Here is a 19,513-nt window from a genome sequence, read left to right as displayed (position 1 = left end):
CAAAAAATAATCTGATACCATTTTATGGGTATTGTCAAATTTACTCTGAGTTTTGCCCTTTATTTTTCCCATAAACTCCTGTTGGTTCACTTCATAACAAAGGATACTGGCAACCTTTCAGTTTTTGCAAAGCTAGCAGGAGCAAAATGGTCATGTACCTTTAATAGCCATTCCTATGTTACAAATAAACATCTTTTTTATGTTGAGCATTTTATACTCAAATATATTTTTAAATTCTCTGGCATGCATTTGTATTTTCTGCTGGGGTTTTAGAATGTTTCACTCAACTTAAGAATTCTTTCAGTATTACAGATTTTGACTGCGATGTGTTGCAGGTGTCTTTGCCTGACTGATCGGTTGCTTTTGACTTTGCTTATTATGTACTCTCGTGCTGCTTTTCAGAAGTCATGGTGTTGTATGTAGTTGAACTTACCCGTCTTGTCTTGCCCCTGCATTCCATGAAGCCTTCCACTGTGTGTGGGGGTCAAGTTACCTTCTGTTCCTGGTGAGGTTTCAGTTTTTATGTCGGGGTCTTGGATCCATTTAGAATATAATTTTTTGTTTGGTGTGAAGTATGGGTGTGGCTTTATCTCTTGAAATTGGTACCCAGTTTCCCAGTCCATGTACAGAAAAGTGTATCTCTGTTTCAGATAAGCACAATGCCACTTCTGTTACATAATAACTTACTAAGTGTCCTTGGCTCTAATTCTGTTCCCTTGGTCTTTCTCTCTGTTACTCTTCTGGTGTCACATGTACTAATTATATGCACTTTATGCCATGTTTTAAATTTTTTTTCTGGCCAAAGACCATCACCCGCATCTTTTCTTTTAAAGATTTATTTATCTGAAAGGCAGAGAAAGAATATCTTCCACCCACTGGTTCACTCCCAGAATGGCTACAAAGGCTGAGATTCAGCCAGGCCAAACCAGGAGCTGTGAACTCCATCTTGGTCTTCCACCTGGGTGGCAGGGACCCAGGTACTTGGGATGTCCTCCAGTGCTTTTCCAGGCCCGTTAGCATGGAGCTGGACTGGAGGTGGAGAAGTCAGGACTCCAGCTGGTGCTGGGAGGTGGATCCTGCTGTTATAAGCAGCGATTCTATGGGGTGGTCTGAGTATTAGATCACAGTATGTAAAAATTTAGAATTTGTAGTTTCACTCTTTTTGCAAGCATTTATCATTTATGTTGAAAACATTGAAGAATCCTTTCTTCTAGCTTTCTCTCTCTCTCTCTCTCTCTCTCTCTATATATATATATATATATATATATATACATATATATATATACATATATATATATATGTGATGTCAATGCAGTGCGGTGCACCAGGACTCCGGTCACTTCTCTCCCCTGTCTGACTCTAACTTAGGCCCTGTCAGTCAGCCTGCGCCCTCCCTGCCCCTCCCTGCTGCTCCCAGCCCCGGAGGCCGCCATTGTCCCCTCAGCTTCCGGGAGATCAACTTCGTCTGAGGCCACAGTGAGGTCTCAAGCTACCCGCATTCTGTGCCTGGCTTCCGCCACTCAGCATAAGGACGTGTTTTACCAAAAACGCCCCTTTTCATCCCTTTGGCAACTGAGCAGTCTTGTGCGGCATTCTGTTGACCCACTGCTCCCCGGGCACCGAGGCCGCTATGAGGAGTGCCGCGGGAAGCGCAGGCCAGCCAGCCGCTAATGGCTTTATTTCCTTTCTGGATTCCAGGTGGGGTTGCTGCATCCTCCGGGAGTTCTGTTTCTGACCGTCTGAGGAACGGTGCCGTTTTCCACAGTGGCCGTGCTAGCTCCACTCCCCCCGCCGTGTGCAAGGGTTTGCTTTTCCCCACGCCTCGCCAGCACTTGCTGTGTTTTGTCTTGTCAGAGAACAGCCATTGTGACTGGGGTGAGGAGTGTCTCTGTTCTGATGTGCATCGCCCTGGTGATGAGTGCTGGAGAGTGCTTTTTCAGATGCCTGTTGGCCGTCTCTCTTCCTCTGGGAGATACCTGTATCTGCTTATTTTTGGTTGGATTGGTTAGGGTCTTTTGCTATTGAATTCCTTCCAAAGTCTGCATATTGGTCTTGGTAGGTGAGTGGTTTGCAAGTGTTTTTTTCCTGCCGTGTTCTTTGTCTTTTCACTCTGATGATTGATTTGTTTGCTGTGCAGAGATGTCTTAGTTGCTGTAACTCGTTTGTCTATTTTTGCTTTTGCTTATTAAGCTTTTGGGGATCTCATCCAGAAAGTCCATGCCCATTTCCTTGTATGGGAAGGTTTTCCCTCTGTTTTGTTATAACAGTTTCATAGTTTTAGGCCTTAATTTTAGGTCTTTGATGCATTTTGAGTTGATTTCTTTTTAAAAAAATATGTATTTTGTTTGAACAGCAATGTTAGAGAGAGAGAGAGAGAGAGAGAACCCATTCACTGGTTCACTCCCCAAATGGCCATGATGACAATGGCTGGGCCAGGCCAAAGCCAGGAGCCAAGGACTTTCTGCAGGTCTTCCATGTAGTGCCAGGGGCCTAAGCACATGGGCCATCCTCTGCTGCTTCGCAGTCCATCAGCAGGGAGCTGGGTCAGAAGCAGAGCAGCCAGGACAGGAACTGGTGCCCGTATGGGATGCTGGCGTCACAGGCTGGGCTTTACCAGCTGTGCCACATGCTGGCCCCCCTGAGTTTTTTTTTTTTTTATGATGAGGGATAGGGGGTGTCTGGCTTCATTTTTCTGCTTGTGGATCCCCTTTTATCAGCACCATTTATTGAAAACACCGTCTGTGCTCCAAGGTGTGTTCATGGCACCTTGGCTGAAGACGAGTTGTCTGTAAACGCCTGCGTTCCCTTGCAGGCTCTCCCCTCTGTCCAGCAGTCTCATGTTCCCAGTTAGGCACAACTGTGCCATGACAGTGTAATCCCATCATCTGAGGGCCTCTGTGCACATCGGGGCGGGGGGGGGGCTCAGGCCTGCTTCCTCATCTAGGGGTCTGGGGGACCTTGCTGGGTGAGAGCTGTAGGTCTTCCTGATACTTCACACTGCAGATCAGCTGGTGTGCTTCTGCCGGGACATTCAGCAGTCCCCTACTTCTCAGCCTTTCTGTTACTGTCTTAGGTTTCAAAGTATGGCCGCTCAAGAGCTCCCGGGGGTTTCAGTGGGGGCCGTGGGAGCCAGTGCTGCCCCGAGGGGGAGGCCACTTGGTCGCTTGATGCTGATGTTTCCCCAGGAAAACCTCCACCCCCACCCCCAGCTCAAAGTTGTTCCTCACGCTCTCGGCTCCGCGTACTCTGGCCTTGGGTCTCAGGGACAGCACGGCCCTATACTTTCTCTTCTGAATTCCTGGTTGCTGGCTTCGTAACCGCCCTTTATGGCAAGTTTCCCGGTGTGTGATACTTGGGGACTTCACCAGCCCCAGGCTGACAGCACAGGTCCTCGTGTATGGAGGGGCTGCCGGAAGGACCCCCTAGAGACCTGAAGGGCTTGTGGGAAACAGTAGGACGTTGTTTAGTGTCTGGGATGTGGGGTGAGGCAGCAGCACAGGAACACTCGGAGTCCACCCACCATGTCCACGTCCAGGGTTCTGCTCTTACATAGTCACTTACTTCGTCTCTGTCCACGTCTGTCTGTATCCACCCACCCACCCATCCACCCATCCGTGCAAGTGCCCCAGCAGAGGCTTGCTGATAGACTTCTCCCATACCGAGGGCCCCGGCAGCCCCTGTCATGGATGTGCAGAGGCTGAACTCCCGGGAACACTTGGCCCAGGCCTTGGTTCACTTGCTAACGGAGTCATGATTTTTCTCTGTCTCGAGAGAAGGAAATAATCAGTTTTTATTTTTTCCAGCCTTAGTAGGAACTTTGAGAGTTTTTCAGAGCAGGTATATGCTTTTTACCTTGTAATAGGTGGCTCATGTAAATTGCTCCAGCCAGGTTACTTTCCCACAAGTGGTCTGCGAGAGGCTCTAGACCAGCATGTCATTCCCTAGTGTTCGTTCATCTCCTGGGAGAACTGCTGTTGCTGGCTTGTGCCACACGCAAACACCCGTCACAGAGTTTTGGTTGCTTTCATCACCTCTGTTATGAGTTGCTTGTGGAAATCCTTTGCTATTTTACCAGACTTTTAAGTGATACACAGAAACACATATCTACATAAAATGATTGATCTTTGTAGCTGTAGCTATAGAGTATCTGTGCACAACCCTCTGTGCATGTATGATGACTAGAAGTTATATATGTATTTATATCTGTGCATGTATTATGAATAGATGTATTTCTACGTATTTATATCTCTCTGTAGATGTTATGAATGAATAAGCCTTTGTCTGCCATATGTTGTTATAGGTATTTTCCTGTCACTTTTACTTTGTACTTTTGTGCCATGATTTTCTAATTTTACCAGAAGCAAATGTTTACATCTTTTCCTTTCTGGTTCAGGCTTTGTCTGTCTTGAATAAGGACTGGCGTACTCCCCAGTTCCAGAAAATCCTCCTAAACTCTGCACGTGTGTGTGGGCATGTGTGTATGTGTGGGTATATATGTGTAGGTGTGCATGCACAGGTGTGAGCATGTACCTGTGTGAATGCGCATGTGTGTGCACGTGCATGTGTGTGCGTGTACATGTGTGTATGTCCCTGTGTGAGTGTGCATGTGTGTGGGTGTGTGTGCGAGTACGTGAGTGACAGGGGGGGTGGTGGTGAGGAGAGTGGGAGAGCAGGCACGAGCTGAGCCGAGCCATGCTTGCATGGTGACCTCGTGGGGTAGGAGAGTGCAGTGAAGCTGTCCAGCCCCTGGGGGTCTCTGGAGAGTGCTGACCCATAGTGGTGAAGCCGGTGGCCTTGTTCCTGCTCTGGGTTCACTGCTGCTGGTGTCCCCAGGACAGGCTTCGTCCAGTTCAGCTCCTTCCTGTTACTTACTAGTTTATGTACATTTTGTCATGAGTGTGTTTTGAGTGTTATCAGGCATATCTGTTTTGTTCACCAAGGTCGCTAGCACCATGGTTTGTCTTTGCTGTGAGTATTAATTGCGCTGCTAGGGTTCATGAGTCGTGTGATCCTGAACCTTCTTGTGCCATGAATGTTTACCCTACAGATCCACTCGTATGCTCTAAAACCAGAGGGAGTGAAGGGGAGAGAGGGTGGACAGGTTCCTGTACCACTGAGCATCGTCCCCAGTCCTGTCCAGGTGACGCCTTGGGAGGCAGGGTGAGGCACCTCTGGCCCAGGCTGCAGGGCTGCTGCTGGTGGCACAGTGGGAATTCGGGTCCTGTAGGTGGGCTCAGAATAGCGTGCAAGTCAATGCAGTGGCCAAAGAGCTTTGGTGTTCACAGCCGAGTGTCTTGTTCCTAATCCACCTTCAATTCCTGCTCCACAGTGTGCGTAGTCTCCACACCTTTGTGTCCTTGTCTCTTCTCACCTGTCCCCCAGCGCTGGAGGAGGGCCTGGGGGTACAGCGCAGGTGATGGGCAGCACCAGGTCTGCTCTGGGAGGTTTGTTTCTCTTGGACTTGGGCCCACCAGCATCCTCCACCCAACCTGTGAGCCTTACTGGGCCTTACCGGGCCGGGCCCTCAGAGTCTGACTGCTTGCCCTCAGCAGGACCGACCCACCCGCTGCCCACCCCCACCAGGACAGACCCACCTCCCAGCACCCCACAGGATAGATCTGCTCCCCATCCCCCCACCAAGACAGATCCACCTCCCCCCATCCCCCACCACAGGATGGATCCACCTCTCCCCCCGCCTCTGACAAGACGGATCCACCCCCTGCCCCGAGCACAGGACAGATCTACCCCCCCTCCCACCCCCACCAAGATGGATCAACCACCCCGCCCCTCCTCCAACTAGAAGGATCCACCCCCGCCCTCCAGCACAGGACAGATCAACCCCCACCCCCCTGCACAGGACAGATCCACCCACCCCCCAGCACAGGACAGATCCACCCCCTACCCACCAGCACAGGACAGATCCACTCACCTGTCCCCCAGCACAGGACAGATCCACCCCCTACCCCCCAGCACAGGACAGATCCACTCACCTGTCCCCCAGCACAGGACAGATCCACCCCCTACCCCCCTGCACAGGACAGATCCACCCTCTACCACCCAGCACAGGACAGATCCACTCACCTGTCCCCCAGCACAGGACAGATCTACCCCACCCCCAGCACAGGACAGATCAACCCCCACCCCCCTGCACAGGACAGATCCACCCACCCCCCAGCACAGGACAGATCCACCCCCACCCCCCAGCACAGGACAGATCCACTCACCTGTCCCCCAGCACAGGACAGATCCACTCACCTGTCCCCCAGCACAGGACAGATCTACCCCCCACCCCCCAGCACAGGACAGATCCACTCACCTGTCCCCCAGCACAGGACAGATCCACCCACCTGCCCCCCAGCACAGGACAGATCCACCCTCTACCCCCCAGCACAGGACAGATCCACTCACCTGTCCCCCAGCACAGGACAGATCCACCCACCTGCCCCCCAAATGGATGGATCCTTGCAGCATTTATGAAAATTGAAACGGAAAATTTCTGTGCCGTTCCAGTCTGTGTTCTCTGTGTTGGGGTTCCCTGACTCAGGCGTGTTTGGGAGCAGTGGGAAGCAGCCTCTTCCCTTCCCCTCCCCACAGACTGAACAAGGGCAGGACCAGAAGCCCCCAGGAGGAGCAGGTCCTCCGGGCGGACGCCCCCTCGCGGGTATGCAGGTTTCCATCTACAAGGATCTCACTCGTCACTCGGAGATTCCCTGATGATCCAGGAAGAACACAAACGGTGCCAGCGCCTGTTCACAGGACCTGCGGGATGAGACCTGGAAGGGGCACGGAGCGCTGGCGTCTGAGTGTCCACTGCCATCCGGGCGTGCTCCTCCCCCAGCACGCCCCTCGGGCACGCCCCTCGTTTCCCAGTCGTGTTCATGCGTGGGTCTGTAGCATGGCAGGAAGCAGGAAGGGAGGCGTCAGAATCCGAGACGGCACAGATGCACCTGCTGATGTTCTGGGGGCTGCCCAGAGCCCTGTCCCTTTCTGGCCAGGAGTCGGAGAGCTGGAAATCCGAACCTCCAGCTGTTAAGGGCTGCGTGCAGACAGGCAGACGAGGCAGTGGCTCGTGACCACTGCTGTTTGTTGAGATGGAGGCCAGGCCTTGCAGGGCCCTGCATGGGGGTGGTTTCACAGGTGAAGAGGAGGCCCAAGTCCCAGAGCCAGTGAGTGGCACAGCCGAGGCCCCAGCCCCAGCCGGACCCTCCCACGCTGCTGAGCTGCGTCCATGGGCTGGGCGAGGCTAACAGTATGAGGGCTGTCGAGTCTGTATCCTTCCATTCGGGTTCACATGGATGCTCGTCAGCAGCTTGCACGCCCGACTCCCGTGTTCTGGCCGTGGCATCATTCCGGTCAGGCACACTGGGCGACCGCCGCAAGGCCGGCACCAGTGATACGGGCCCCTATGATGACGCGGTGGAGCTGAGCGTCCCTGACCCCCCGGCACTGTCGCCGTCAGAGTGCAGCACAAATCAGCATGTCTCAGGGCGACCGACGTGAGCACCTTTCCCAGGTGTGGAGCAGGCGGCCCCACTGAGCCGTGTGAGGACACTGAAGTCCCTGTGACAGCCAGGACACACAGCCACACTCCTCAGAACGCCTCCCCGCGGCTGTGTCTTGATCACAGATCATTTGGTGGAAGGCTCGTTACCCAAAACCAGGCAAGTGTGGGGAGAGGAACCCAAAACGTCCACCATGTACCACCTGGTATGTATTTGGTTCTAAAATCACTGGGCTCAGCTTTGGGGGCCTGACCTTGACACTGTATACATAGGCTGATGAAGATGGCCGAGGACGGTGATGCCGCTGCAGTTTAACTTGATTTGGGGAAGCCAGCTGGCTTTACTGCCTGCAGAGAAATAGACAAGGGTGTGGCAGGCTGAGATGAGGCCCAGAGAGCTCAACTGTTGCTAGAAATTTGGGACAACAGCGTTCACATGAGAGAAAGGCCCAGATAGCTACAATCCTGCAGCCCAGGAGACGTCACAGAGCCGCTGGAGGCAGGGCCTTCTCAGCCAGTAGTGGCCAGCTTGCCTGCGTCACAGGGGCTACCCACCTCCTCTTCCTTTCTTCCCTTCTTTCCCTTCATCCCCCCCCCCCATCCAAGATTTATTTATTTGCAAGGCAGAGGATTCAGACAGAGAGAGAGAGAGAGAGAGATCTGTCCACTGTTCACTCCCCAAGTGGCTGCAATGGCCAGGGCTCAGCTAGGCCAAAGCCAGGAGCTTCATTTGGGTCTCCCATGTGGGTGGCAGGGGTCCAAGCACTTGGGTGATCCTCTGCTGTTTCCCAGGCCGTTAGCAGGGAGCAGTAAGGGCTTGACCTGGTGCTCATATGGGATGCTGGCACTGCAGGCAGCACTTAATCCCCAGTAATACAATGCCAGCCGCCTCCCCCCCCCCCCCGCCTTCCTCTTTAAAACCTTGGTTATTTCGTATTACTTAAAAATACAGTAAAAAGTATTTGCCAGTCTCCCCACACTTTGCTTAAAGGAGCAGGAAAGGGAAAGGAGTGTTGAGGGGCAGGGGAGTGAGCCAGCCAAGGTGAGTGACAGTTCAGAAGACAACGAGGGGCTGGCACTGTGGCGCAGTAGGTTAATCCTCCGCCTGCGGTGCCGGCATCCAATTTGGGCGCCGGTTCTAGTCCCGGCTGCTGCTCTCCCCATCCAGCTCTCTGCTATGGCCTGGGAAAGCAGTGGAAGATGGCCCAAGTCCTTGGGCCCCTGCACCCGCTGGAAGACCTGGAGGGAGCTCCTGGCTTTGGATCTGCACAAGCTCCAGCCATTGTGGCCATCTGGGGAGTGAACCAGCAGAAGGAAGACCTTTCTCTCTTTCTCCCTCTCACTGTAACTCTACCACTTAAATAAATAAAATCTTAAAAAAAAGAGAGAGAGCATGAACACAAGGCGAGATGGAAATCGGCGTGGAAACTCTGCTGCTTCTCTCTGTAGAGAGGCATTGTTCTTTGCTGTCTTGCAGAGTTCTGGGGTGGTAGTGCTAATTGATCATTACGATGATAATTAGGCCTCGTTATCTCTGCCTTCCAGTCACAACAGAGGGCCCCTGTACAATAATTAGCTGTATCAGGGGCGGGAAGGAATCAACCATCTTCACAGCGTCCCAGCTCGTTACCTCCGCTGTTGACCCCAAAAGCTTGATAACCAAAGACATGGAAGGGCATTTGTTTTCCTCCGTGAAGGATCTGGGCTTCCTTCGAACTCGGCATCCACAGCAGCGTTCCGAGTCTTTCACCGACCTGATCCGAGGCGTCCCAGGCTCTGTGGTAACAGAGCAGACGCAGGGCGTGCATGAGTGGGATTTAGTCCCTGCCACTTGGGTAAGCCCTCCTCGTGTATCCTAGAGCAACCATACACTTGCATCTTTGAGCTTGAAAAGATATGTCAGTGGTTTTCTTTTTTCTTTTTTTGAGAACGGTTGTAAAATTTGCTTTATTCACTGAACTAGGCAAGGTGAAGAACCAAATATGTCACTCTGGTTCATGCTAAAGTAAGAAAAATATTTGGGGTGGGCATTTACCTAGCAGTGGAAATGCCTGTGTGCCGAATCGGAGTGCCTGAGGTCAGCACTTGGCTGCAGCTCCTGACTTCAGCTTCCTGCTCCTGCAAAACCTGGGAGGAAGGTGATGGCTCAGATAATGGGGTCCTGTCTCTTGTGAAGGTGACGTCGCCTGAGTGCCCAGCCTCCAGGTTTGGAGCCCTGCTCAGGGCCGTTGTGGCTTGCTCTCCCTGTCCCTGACTCTTAAATTTAAAAAAAAAAGGGGGGAAGAAAATTCCTGATACACTAGCTGCCTGCAGTGTTGCAATGGTGGCACCGAAGGGTGTGGTATAAAATAAGGAGACGGGCATGTGCCTCTGGGATGGATTTTTAGATGAGGCCAATGGAATCAGGTTGCCTTAAGAGCCTCATTTTAAGTCTTACTTAGGATGCGCTCCCCCTGCAGGCTCCTGGGGCAGCACCCCGGGAGGGAGTTCCCCATGGTTACCCCCTCAGCACAGGTCCCCCAAACCCAGGGCATTCCTACAGGTTTGCAGCCCTAACAACCCCGTCCCTTTCACACAAACTGAACTCCAGCAGCTTTGCAATAGGTGTAAGGAGCTTGTAAGGGCACCGGTGCCACTCACTCACTCCCAGGTATGAAGTGTGGACGAGGAGATCATTTGCTGGGTGATGTGCTGAGTTCATCCCTGGTCACTGTATGCAGAGATGTACGTGTGGCAGGAGTAGACACAGCTGGGCCCTAACCTCCAGTGAGTACGTGGGCAGCCGTGAGAACACCAGGTCGGACCTACCGTTCTGCAGGTCGGTCCACGGGCAGTGGTGTGCCGGATGCTGTCTTCACGTAAGAGTGCTGGTAGACAGGGGATGAGACAGGCACCGGGACCCTGAGGGTTTGCTCGGAAGTGGCAGCGCAACTCTGAATACACGTGGGGCACTGTAAACCCCACGCGAGCAAACAGTGATGGCAAAATTTCATAATGGGGCAGAATGTTCCTGGACACAGCAGGTGGAGGAGCGGAAAGTCTTTGGTTCAAATGGCCAGGGCTTGGGAATCGAGAGGGCCGGTATACACAGATGATAAGTGGGCGTCTTCCCTTCAGAAGAGCGCGAGAAAGGAAGCCTCAGCATGGTCAAGCCACCAAACGAGAGTGTGCAGAAATTAACTTTTTTTAATTATATATCATATAATGTAGTAGTAAAGTTTGTTTGAAGTGCATGAATAAAAAGTTAGTGAAATTACAGGAGGAACAATCTAGACAGCAGTAATAAGTGCATTCCCTGTGCATCGGAAAGAAAAAAGAGTTTTCACTCATTTTGGCCTAAAACTTAGTGTTCAGGTTCCCAGGATTCTGACATCAGAACCAGGATAACGCTGATTAGAACCATAGGGCTTTACAATAAAAGCTAAAATATTGACCATATGATGGCAAAAAGTCTTATTTGTGGGTAACTGATTCTCTTCTAGCTGCTCTCGGAGGAAGTGGGCGGCGCCGTGGAGGAGGACCGCCGCCTCCTGGAGGAGGAGCGGGACCGTGCGGCCTCGTAGGGCCCGTGTTTGTCGCGGGCCTCCAGCTGCGCCTCCAGGAAGTCCCTCTGCTGCTGCCGCAGGGTCTGGCTGAGGAGCCCCGGCAAGGCCTGGATGCTGCCGATCAGAGTCTCGAGTTTGGTCTCCAGGGTCACGATCCGCTTCTCGAAGTCCTCGCTCCTCTCGTTGAGGTCGGAGATCATGTCGTACATGATGTTCTGGGTCTGCAAGACGTGGGGGCACACAGGTGAGGTGGGGGCGCACTCGGCGGCCCTCTAACAAAGCAGACGCTTAGCGACCGGAAGACTGGGGACCGACAGCAGTGCTGGCCTGGACGTCTTGCTGGCCTGGGTCCCACGTTCAGGCCCCTCTCCATGGTCACGTGGCCTCTGTACACACCACCACGGAGAGGACAGAAACCCAGGGGGAAACACCGCACTTGCTGGCTGTGGTGTCCCTGTGCACCGGGATCACAGGAATACTGCTGACTGCCCTGTGGCCGGAGGCTGCAGGGCCGTCCATGCCAAGCCCAAGGGGAAGACAGGTCCCGGGAAGGACACAGGCAGGCCAGCCCTTGCCACGTCTAAGGCACCCCCGCCTGCATCACCACCTCATCTTGTGTCCAGCTTCTCAGCCCGACAGGGCCATGGCAGTGGTGAGTGAGGGTGTGATTTGGCACGCGGCCCTCTGTGTTGGTCCCGGGGACAAGAGCCTTGACAGTACACAAACGTCACCCTCCCTTTCGGGAACGGAGCCCTGGGGCCGCTCCAGGCCTGTGGTCAGAGCACACATGCTGCTGAAGCAGTGGCGGGGCGACAGCCGAGGGCCCCTCGTTGCCCTCTGGAGGTGGAGTTCCTCACCTGAAGCACACCTGTGAGTGCTCTGCTTCTTCCTGTAGAACGTCCCCCTGCTCTTCTGATCTAACCCAGGTCGGGAGCAGGGGCCTGCCCCGCACGTGGGCTGGGCTGAGGGCGCCTCCTGGCCCAGCCCCCACGCTGAGGCCGCACACACTCCCTGGCCCTCAGTGACACGCAGTGTTACAGACGGGGAGAGGCCACGTGCGTCGTTCGTACAGACACCAGAGGCTTTAGCGGGGTCTCACTGGGAGTGGCCGCCTCCAGGGCAGCCGAAGGGAAAGCCTGGACGCTTCGGTCCACGTGCCTGTGAGCCGCCTGGAGAACTGCTCAGGCGAATGCGGTGTTCTCCCGGCTGACAGAGAGAGTGGATTTTACTTGGCGGCGGGGGGAGAGGGGGGCACAGGGGAGATCAATCTTGCCCGTGTGCTAGGAGAAACTGGGGATCCTTAATATGCTCTTTGAAAGAGGGTGTGATTATTAAATAATGAAATGGAAAAGAACATAAAAAATGATGGCTTTGGAAGACAATTTTCATTTTAGGATGTCATTTCTGGTACCTTTTTACTGAATTTCAACTTGACTTTCCTCTGAGTTTCCTTGTCATACATAGAAAGCAGTGTTACCATGATGAGCGACAGCTGCCGCGCCCCAGTGACATCCGTCCTGGAACTCTGCTCTCCCCAGGCTGAGACGAGGACCCCAGCAGTACTGCCTCACGCAGTACTGCTGTTGTTGTGAGGTGTGCCCTGTCACTTATGGGGGTCTCCTACCAGAGCGTTCCTGGGGACACCCCCACCACGAGGCTCACCTTCGCCAGGTCCACCAAGGTGTTGGCTTGGTCGTTCAGTTTCCTCTGCTCCATTTTTACACTCCTTAATCTAAAAGACAGAATCTGCAGTCAGCAAGGCTCCTCCTCTCCCAGCCACACCTTACGCCTTCCAAAAAGCATGCACAGATCCACAAGAGCAAGTAACTGCATGGTAATGCCTGGCTCCCCAAGGTCGAGTCCATACTGGTTAGGTGTCTGCTACGATGACAGGCATGCTTCCCCACCAACACGGCAAAAAGGAAGGGAGAGCGCAGAGGCGAGGTGTCCGTGGACGACCCGTCCCCGGGGAAGTGGAGCTCGGAGGCTCACGAGGATTTAACCATATGAGAGAAGCCACAGCATTCCTGCAAGCTCCTGGGTCATGACCAATAGACATAGGAAGCCATGTGCGAAGCAACTGGATTATCGTCAGAGTTGAGCCATGAGCGCCTTCCTATGCCTACGTGACTAGATACAGGAGTTAGCCCTGTGTAGTCGGAGATGGATCGGGTTAGGATTCAGTCTGATGAGAACACAGTGATAAGTGAGATTCTTATTAGCAAAAACAGCACTTTGGGTCAACAGCAGCACGACCACTGGAAACAGTCTCTTATTCTTCATTGTCATTTCTGCCCTTCGGTCTGAAACTGCCACTGAATTGGAAGGAGGGCTACGCCGCTTCCTTGGGAACTTCCCTTCGAATTCATTTTGGATACAAGTCAGAAGACCGAAGAGCCGATGGATGGAATGTCTATTTGTGAGGTCACTTTGACCTGCTTTGTCACTTTATTTCTGACAGTCAAAAGGCCACTTTGTAAAAACAAAACTGAATGGCAGCTCTTACTATTCCTAACTTAGTATTTCAACAAGTATATAGTCATCGCTTACTGTGCACCAAGCAATTGAGATTGTCCAACAAGAGAACGGGGGTTTGTTAAGTCAACAGTTCACAGCCTCGCTCCAAAAGAGCAGTAGTTCCATCTGCACTATTCACGAAAAGGAAAAAGTCCATGCTAATCTTACTGTGATGAGAAGTCATTTCACAGAGCGGATTTTAATGCTAAAGGGAGAATTTTTTACTCTTTAAGTTTAAATTAAGGTACTTATAGAGAAGGAATGAAAACTCACAAGGCAGGATTTTCCTGGCAGGGAGATTTTGTCACACATGCTCAGCACGCGCGGGGATTCTGTGCTGAACGGGGAGAGGCAGTATGTCCCCAAATCTGCTCTCCCCCGGAGCAGCAGTGCTGCTGCCAGGGGGATGTAACTGACGGGACCTTCAGCAAGCTGAAGCAGTCGAAGGTTGTACCTTGTCACTGCGACTGTGTTTATGAGGACGCTTGGGATGACGTGAACTATATAGAGATGGAGTGTGCTCTAGTCTAAAGAAATGTACAAACATTTATTTCAACCCTTGTATTGCTGAGAAAGCTTTCTCTGAGTACTTGCACGAGTTGCAGTTCTTGACAAGTGCCTTTTAGAAAACAGAAAAAGACCTTAAACACCTGTGGCTCGGCACACAGACAAAGCACACGTGGAGGTGTGGCTCCAGCCACACAGGCCAACTCCACCTCCTTGTGTGAAAGAAAGTGGGCTGGACTTGGGCGTGTCCTGGCCCCATTGACCTCAGCGGCACAGGCGTGTGGACAGCACTACGCTAGGAAGAGAGAGAAGCATTGCTCCCTTTAATTCTCTTCCAGTTGTTCATTACTGAAAAAGCCAAGGGGTCGTGGGGCAGATCCTGCCCCTGCTCTTGACCTACCACCTGCTCTTTCCTCTTCTGCAGGGAGAGCGGAAGGGGAGCAGGCTTGCAGCTATGTGGAGACAGCAGCCTTGGGCTGGAATTCAGTGCCAGTATTTCAGCTGTCACTTGACATGATGACCTGTCACTCTGTTTTGGGATGAGCAGGGTGTTGCTTTTATCCATTTACAACAGGGATTCATATCAAAGTTTGTTTCACAATTTAAGTCAGAGTTCGGGTGGCACAGGAGTGACCGCCATCTGGGGCTCCAGCCCTGATGCCTGGCGCTGATGGTGGGCACAGCTGGGGCTGGGCAGGGCCGAGCCCGCGGGTGCCTCGCCCACTGACTGCGCTGTGTCTCCCTCACTGGGAGAGCCCTGGGTCTCGAGCCCCTTCCTCTGCCTGTGGCACAGCGGAGCTGGCGGAAGCAGCCAGGATCGGGGGCCACCCTGGTGTGTGTTACACTGTTGCCCCCCGAAAGAAGAATAAGAAACATGCTGATTTCTTCCTGGTGAACTTCACTTATCACAGGAAAGTATCATGGTTTTGGATCACATTTCCATAGCAGCAGTCAACTACTGAAATCCACAAATCAGGGGTCCGCCGGGCGCATGCAGCCGGTAGAGAACTCTGCAGGTGCAGGTGTGGAAGGGAGCGGCTCACACAACTTACTTCCGAGCTCTAGTTTCATTGTGTTGAAAAAAAAAAAAAAAGACAAAACAAAAGAAAAGAAACTGTAAAATATTCTGGAACCGAGTAGCACAGCGGGGCGTTCAGCGGCGCACAGGGGCTCGAGTCGGCCGGTGCTGCGGGAACAACACCCCCACCCGCAGGTGCACCTGGGCCAGATGGAGCGGCATTGGCCTCAGGACACCCGATGTTCACCTGGATGGCAGGATATGTCCTCGCCTGATGTGGACGTGACTCAGCTGGGAGGACAGTGCTCCAAATAGTGGCCTCATCGTGGGTGTGTGTGTGGGGGGGTCACATCTTTCCCCTGGAGTCTGGCTTTGTGACGGGCAGGCATGCAGCACTGCACTTTAAACAGCCAAGTGCATTGGGTTTCTGGGCTCTGATAAAAGTGTGGGTTGACTGATGGGACCATAGTTGAGAGAGGAGAATTAGAAGTTTCAAAATGAAAGCTGCTACCAGATACAGGGTGAACAGGCAAAGAGAACACTAAGTGGCCTGGAGTGACAATCAAAAAGGCAGACGCATCACTGACCCGAGGACACAAGCCAGGAGAGGCCAGTGGTTACGCAGAGGGGCCAGGCAGCTTAGAAAAGGGAGAGCTAAGATGGAGGGGACTGCAGAAGGGGTGAGGACAAATCAGAGACGGGAGCCTGAGGCGCGCTCACACAGGAACTGGGAGTCTGACTTGGCCCAGTGCTCACGGATGGAGCTGAGGCTCCGCTGGGCTTCGGCACAGGCAGGAAGGCATGGCCTTAGGAATCCAGCCCTGGGTGCTTTCCTTTACCTCTCCCAGCATCCCACGCGGCACACACAAGAGGTGCACAGCACCCAACTGCACACGTGACACACCCCGCATCCCACATTGCACACCTGTCACAGCCCGAGTCCTACACTGTACACTCCCCACACCCACCATAGTCCCTCACTGCACACTCCCCAAACCCACGTCCCTCACGGCACCATCTGCACACCCACAGTCCCTCATGGCACATCTGCACACCCAGCACACCCATAGTCCTCACTGCACACTCCCCAAACCCACAGTCCCTCATGGCACACTCACCACACCCACAGTCCCTCACGGCACCATCTGCACACTCACCACACCCACGATCCCTCACGGCACACCATAGTCCCTCACTGCACACTCCCCAAACCCACAGTCCCTCATGGCACACTCACCACACCCACAGTCCCTCACGGCACCATCTGCACACCCACAGTCCCTCGCGGCACCATCTGCACACCCAGCGCACCCACAGTCCCTCGCGGCACACTCACCACACCCACAGTCCCTCATGGCACACTCACCACACCCATAGTCCCTCATGGTACCATCACCACACTCACCACACCCACAGCCCCTCATGGCACCATCTGCACACCCAGCGCACCCACAGTCCCTCATGGTACCATCTGCACACCCAGCACACCCACAGTCCCTCATGGCACACCCAGCACACCCACAGTCCCTCATGGCACACTCACCACACCCATAGTCCCTCATGGTACCATCTGCACACCCACAGTCCCTCATGTTACCATCACCACACTCACCACACCCACAGTCCCTCACGGCACCATCTGCACACCCAGCACACCCACCCCACATAAATAAGCTCATTCAGTCCCAGGAACTGCAGAGTGATCTTTGGAGAAATCCGACCACTTTGCAGTTGCACGCTGCCACCCATCGACTTGAGGTACGCGTTGCTCAGACGACGCAGAGAGAGGGATGTCTGACAGACTCGGGCAGCAGGGGCGCAGTGCCCCACCCCCACAGCACCCTGAAGGGCAGGCCGCCTGCCGCCTTGGACGGTGCCTGTGCACCTGCTTAGGGAGTTTGTGACTCAGCACGATCAGGTGTCGTGAAGATACCATTTACATACGGCTAGAGAACTGTCACCAGGCTCAGCGCTCCAGGGACTTGGTGTTACATGACAGTGGACAGAGGCAGACACAGGTCATCATACCATGGGTTACTCTGCTGGAAATGAGCACACACGTGGTCCTGGGGACAGGGGAAGAGGGGGCTCGGGCCAGGTGACCCTGCCTCCGTCCTGGACACAGCTCCTACACTGCCGGGGGCAGCTTTCACTCAGGGTGCTGAGGGGGCCCAGGACTGATTTCTCTGTGCTGGGGGCAGTGGCCGCCTCTGAATGCCAGGTCACAGTGTCACAGGGTTCAGGAGAGGTGGCCACACTCCCACGACAGCCGTGCTGGGTGGGAAGATTCCCTGGGAGGCACAGGCGAGCGGTCCGCACTTGCTCCAATCTGGGCTCGGCTGCCGGGGGTGGCATTCGGTGACCAGCGAGCACACGCCTTCCTGTGAGCTCCGGATTCTCAGGCTCTTGCTCCCTCCACTCTCCCTGGCGCTAAAGACAGGGTGCAAGCCTCACCTCCTTACTAGAGAAAAGCAGAGCGTGTGTCCGGTCATGGCAGAGGTGGGCGCGGGGCCTGCTGCCCGTCCACTAAGAAGGGTGGCAGTTTCCACAGCCGTGAGCTGCGTCCCTAATGACACAGCACACGCTCTGATGGTTCTGTGTCCAAGCGGGGCAGCTGCACAGACGGGTGGGAGGGTGGAAAATGTGTGGCCCCTGCTCCCTTGTGTATCTGAGTCTCCCGGATACATAACACGAGAGCTCCAGTCTCAGACTGTGCCGTCTGCTGTGCTACCTGGCTCCAAGGACAGCGGCCTCATCGCGCGGTCCGCAGACACGATGCTCACCCACCTGTCCGTGATCACCCCGGGGCTCGTGACAGAGCCACTGTGCTGAGTCACAGATGTGACCGTGTCTGCTCCTCCCCGAACGGAAGAGCAGTTGAGAGCAGCTGTGCCTGGTGTCATGAAGGAGAGCCACCCAGCGCTGCTGATGGTCAGGATGCAGCAGCCCATGGGACCTGGGCCCTGGGCCCCCACCTCCTCCTGCACCTCGCTGGGGACAGCCCTCTGTCCTGCGTGTCTGTGACAGTTACACAGCAGTGAAATGGCTGCAGGCTCACACAGCTGAGTAACCGTGGCACGGATAAAGTCAGACCTTAGGAGTGGCAGAAGCTGCAGATTCTATGGAACACGCAGGTAGCACGTAGGCAGTTCTCAAAATTCCCATCAGAATAATTTAAAATTCAAGCCAGACCGATTATATGCACGACTTCAGGTAAAGACACTATGCATTATATTAAAAATGCACAGAGATCTTGTTTTTAAAAAAAATTCTGTAGTTAAAAGCTAAGCATGTTAGAGCAAACCTTGTATGAATAATAAGTGAGCGGATTCGAGGTTCCTAGAACTGACTGAAGAGGGAGCCTTCGAGGGCTTAGGGGATGAGTGTTCTAACCCCTGTTTCTTAATTACCAGGGAAACGGGATACTTCCTGGGAGCTAAGGCACGGAGGGATCGCTGGAGGTACAGCCTTCTGGGGACAAACCCAGAACCCCTGTGTCGTCCTCCACGAGGGCAGAGGCCAGGGACACACGACAGGTGGACACGGAGGAGGTACTTACTGGTGAATAGCTTGCAGGAATTTTCGTTGATGCTTCCTTACTTTCGCGTGATCGATCTTTTTGACGAGCTTTGTGTTTTTGTAAATTAGCCACGTTTCCCTGAGTACATTGGCAGCTGCGTTTTTTACCTGTTAAGAAACAGACAAGCACTGATAGGTTGCACATCAGAGCAGACTTCTCGGCAGCACGGGCAGGTGGGGTCCGGGGCGGTCTTCACCCCCGAGACCTCAGGCGCCTGCGACTCTAATGGTGACTGCATGGCCACAGCACCTGATGCGCCCGGGAGGTCCCGATCCGCTTCCAGGCCTTCTACTCTGCTCCGTAAAGACTGTCACAGGGACAGCGGGGGCAGGCTCCTGGTGGCAGAGGAGGGAACCAGCTTTTAGGAGAGGCTGTCTGGTTGGGAGGAGGACGGGACAGTGAGCTGAGCCCAATGCTGGGTTCCGGTCCTGACTGTGCCTGGGTCAGGTCCAGCTGGCGCCCAAGCCTGAAACCCCCGAGTAGCTCAGCCTTCTCCACTGTGGACGAGACCGTTGTTCCCATGGTCCAGCAGCAGGTTCTGCCCTCTGCGTGGAAACGGCTGGGGCAGGGACACTGCATTGCCCAGGCCGACTGCGAGGCCAGGGGACTCCCAGGGCTGTCGGCCTGTCAACAGCTGACCGCTGCTTACTCTGGCTGCCCGCTGAGCGACTCTGTCTCTGGGATGGTGCCCAAGGGGCGGGTGGAGAAGCCACCCTGAGCGCAGGCTCTGCTGGCCTGGGGCCACGGGTTTCTTCCCGATGTGTGCACCTGCGCTCACGGCTTCCTTGGCAGTAATTCCTCACGACAATGAAATCTGGGCAGCTGTTTGTAAAAACTGTGAAAGG

The 19,513-nt window shown here is 54.0% G+C and overlaps 1 protein-coding gene and 1 long non-coding RNA gene across 7 annotated transcripts in view; one reads left to right on the top strand and one right to left on the bottom strand.

Annotated features, from left to right (window-relative positions):
* The window catches only part of LOC103346548 (uncharacterized), a 199,429-nt gene extending 188,308 nt beyond the window's left edge, over positions 1-11,121 (top strand). The window contains exon 3 of the long non-coding RNA XR_016235047.1: positions 10,984-11,121. This is a non-coding gene — a long non-coding RNA (uncharacterized LOC103346548). The remainder of the gene's footprint in view (positions 1-10,983) is intronic.
* Positions 10,670-19,513, bottom strand: part of KCNN2 (potassium calcium-activated channel subfamily N member 2) — a 319,374-nt gene continuing 310,530 nt past the window's right edge. For all 6 annotated transcript variants that reach the window (XM_089334803.1, XM_051834539.3, XM_089334804.1 and 3 more), the window contains 3 exons: positions 18,648-18,775; positions 12,709-12,778; positions 10,670-11,267 (listed from right to left, as the gene is read on the bottom strand). In XM_089334803.1, the coding sequence (XP_089190929.1) occupies positions 10,980-11,267; positions 12,709-12,778; positions 18,648-18,775 (486 nt within the window). In that variant the 3' untranslated portion in view covers positions 10,670-10,979. The remainder of the gene's footprint in view (positions 11,268-12,708; positions 12,779-18,647; positions 18,776-19,513) is intronic.

The sequence above is a fragment of the Oryctolagus cuniculus genome, chromosome 6 (genome assembly GCF_051225735.1).
Source record: "Oryctolagus cuniculus isolate XC-2025 breed Fujian yellow rabbit chromosome 6, ASM5122573v1, whole genome shotgun sequence".
Taxonomy (NCBI): domain Eukaryota; kingdom Metazoa; phylum Chordata; class Mammalia; order Lagomorpha; family Leporidae; genus Oryctolagus; species Oryctolagus cuniculus.
Note: the sequence above shows the minus strand (reverse complement) of the source record. Positions and strands in the feature narration are given on the sequence as shown.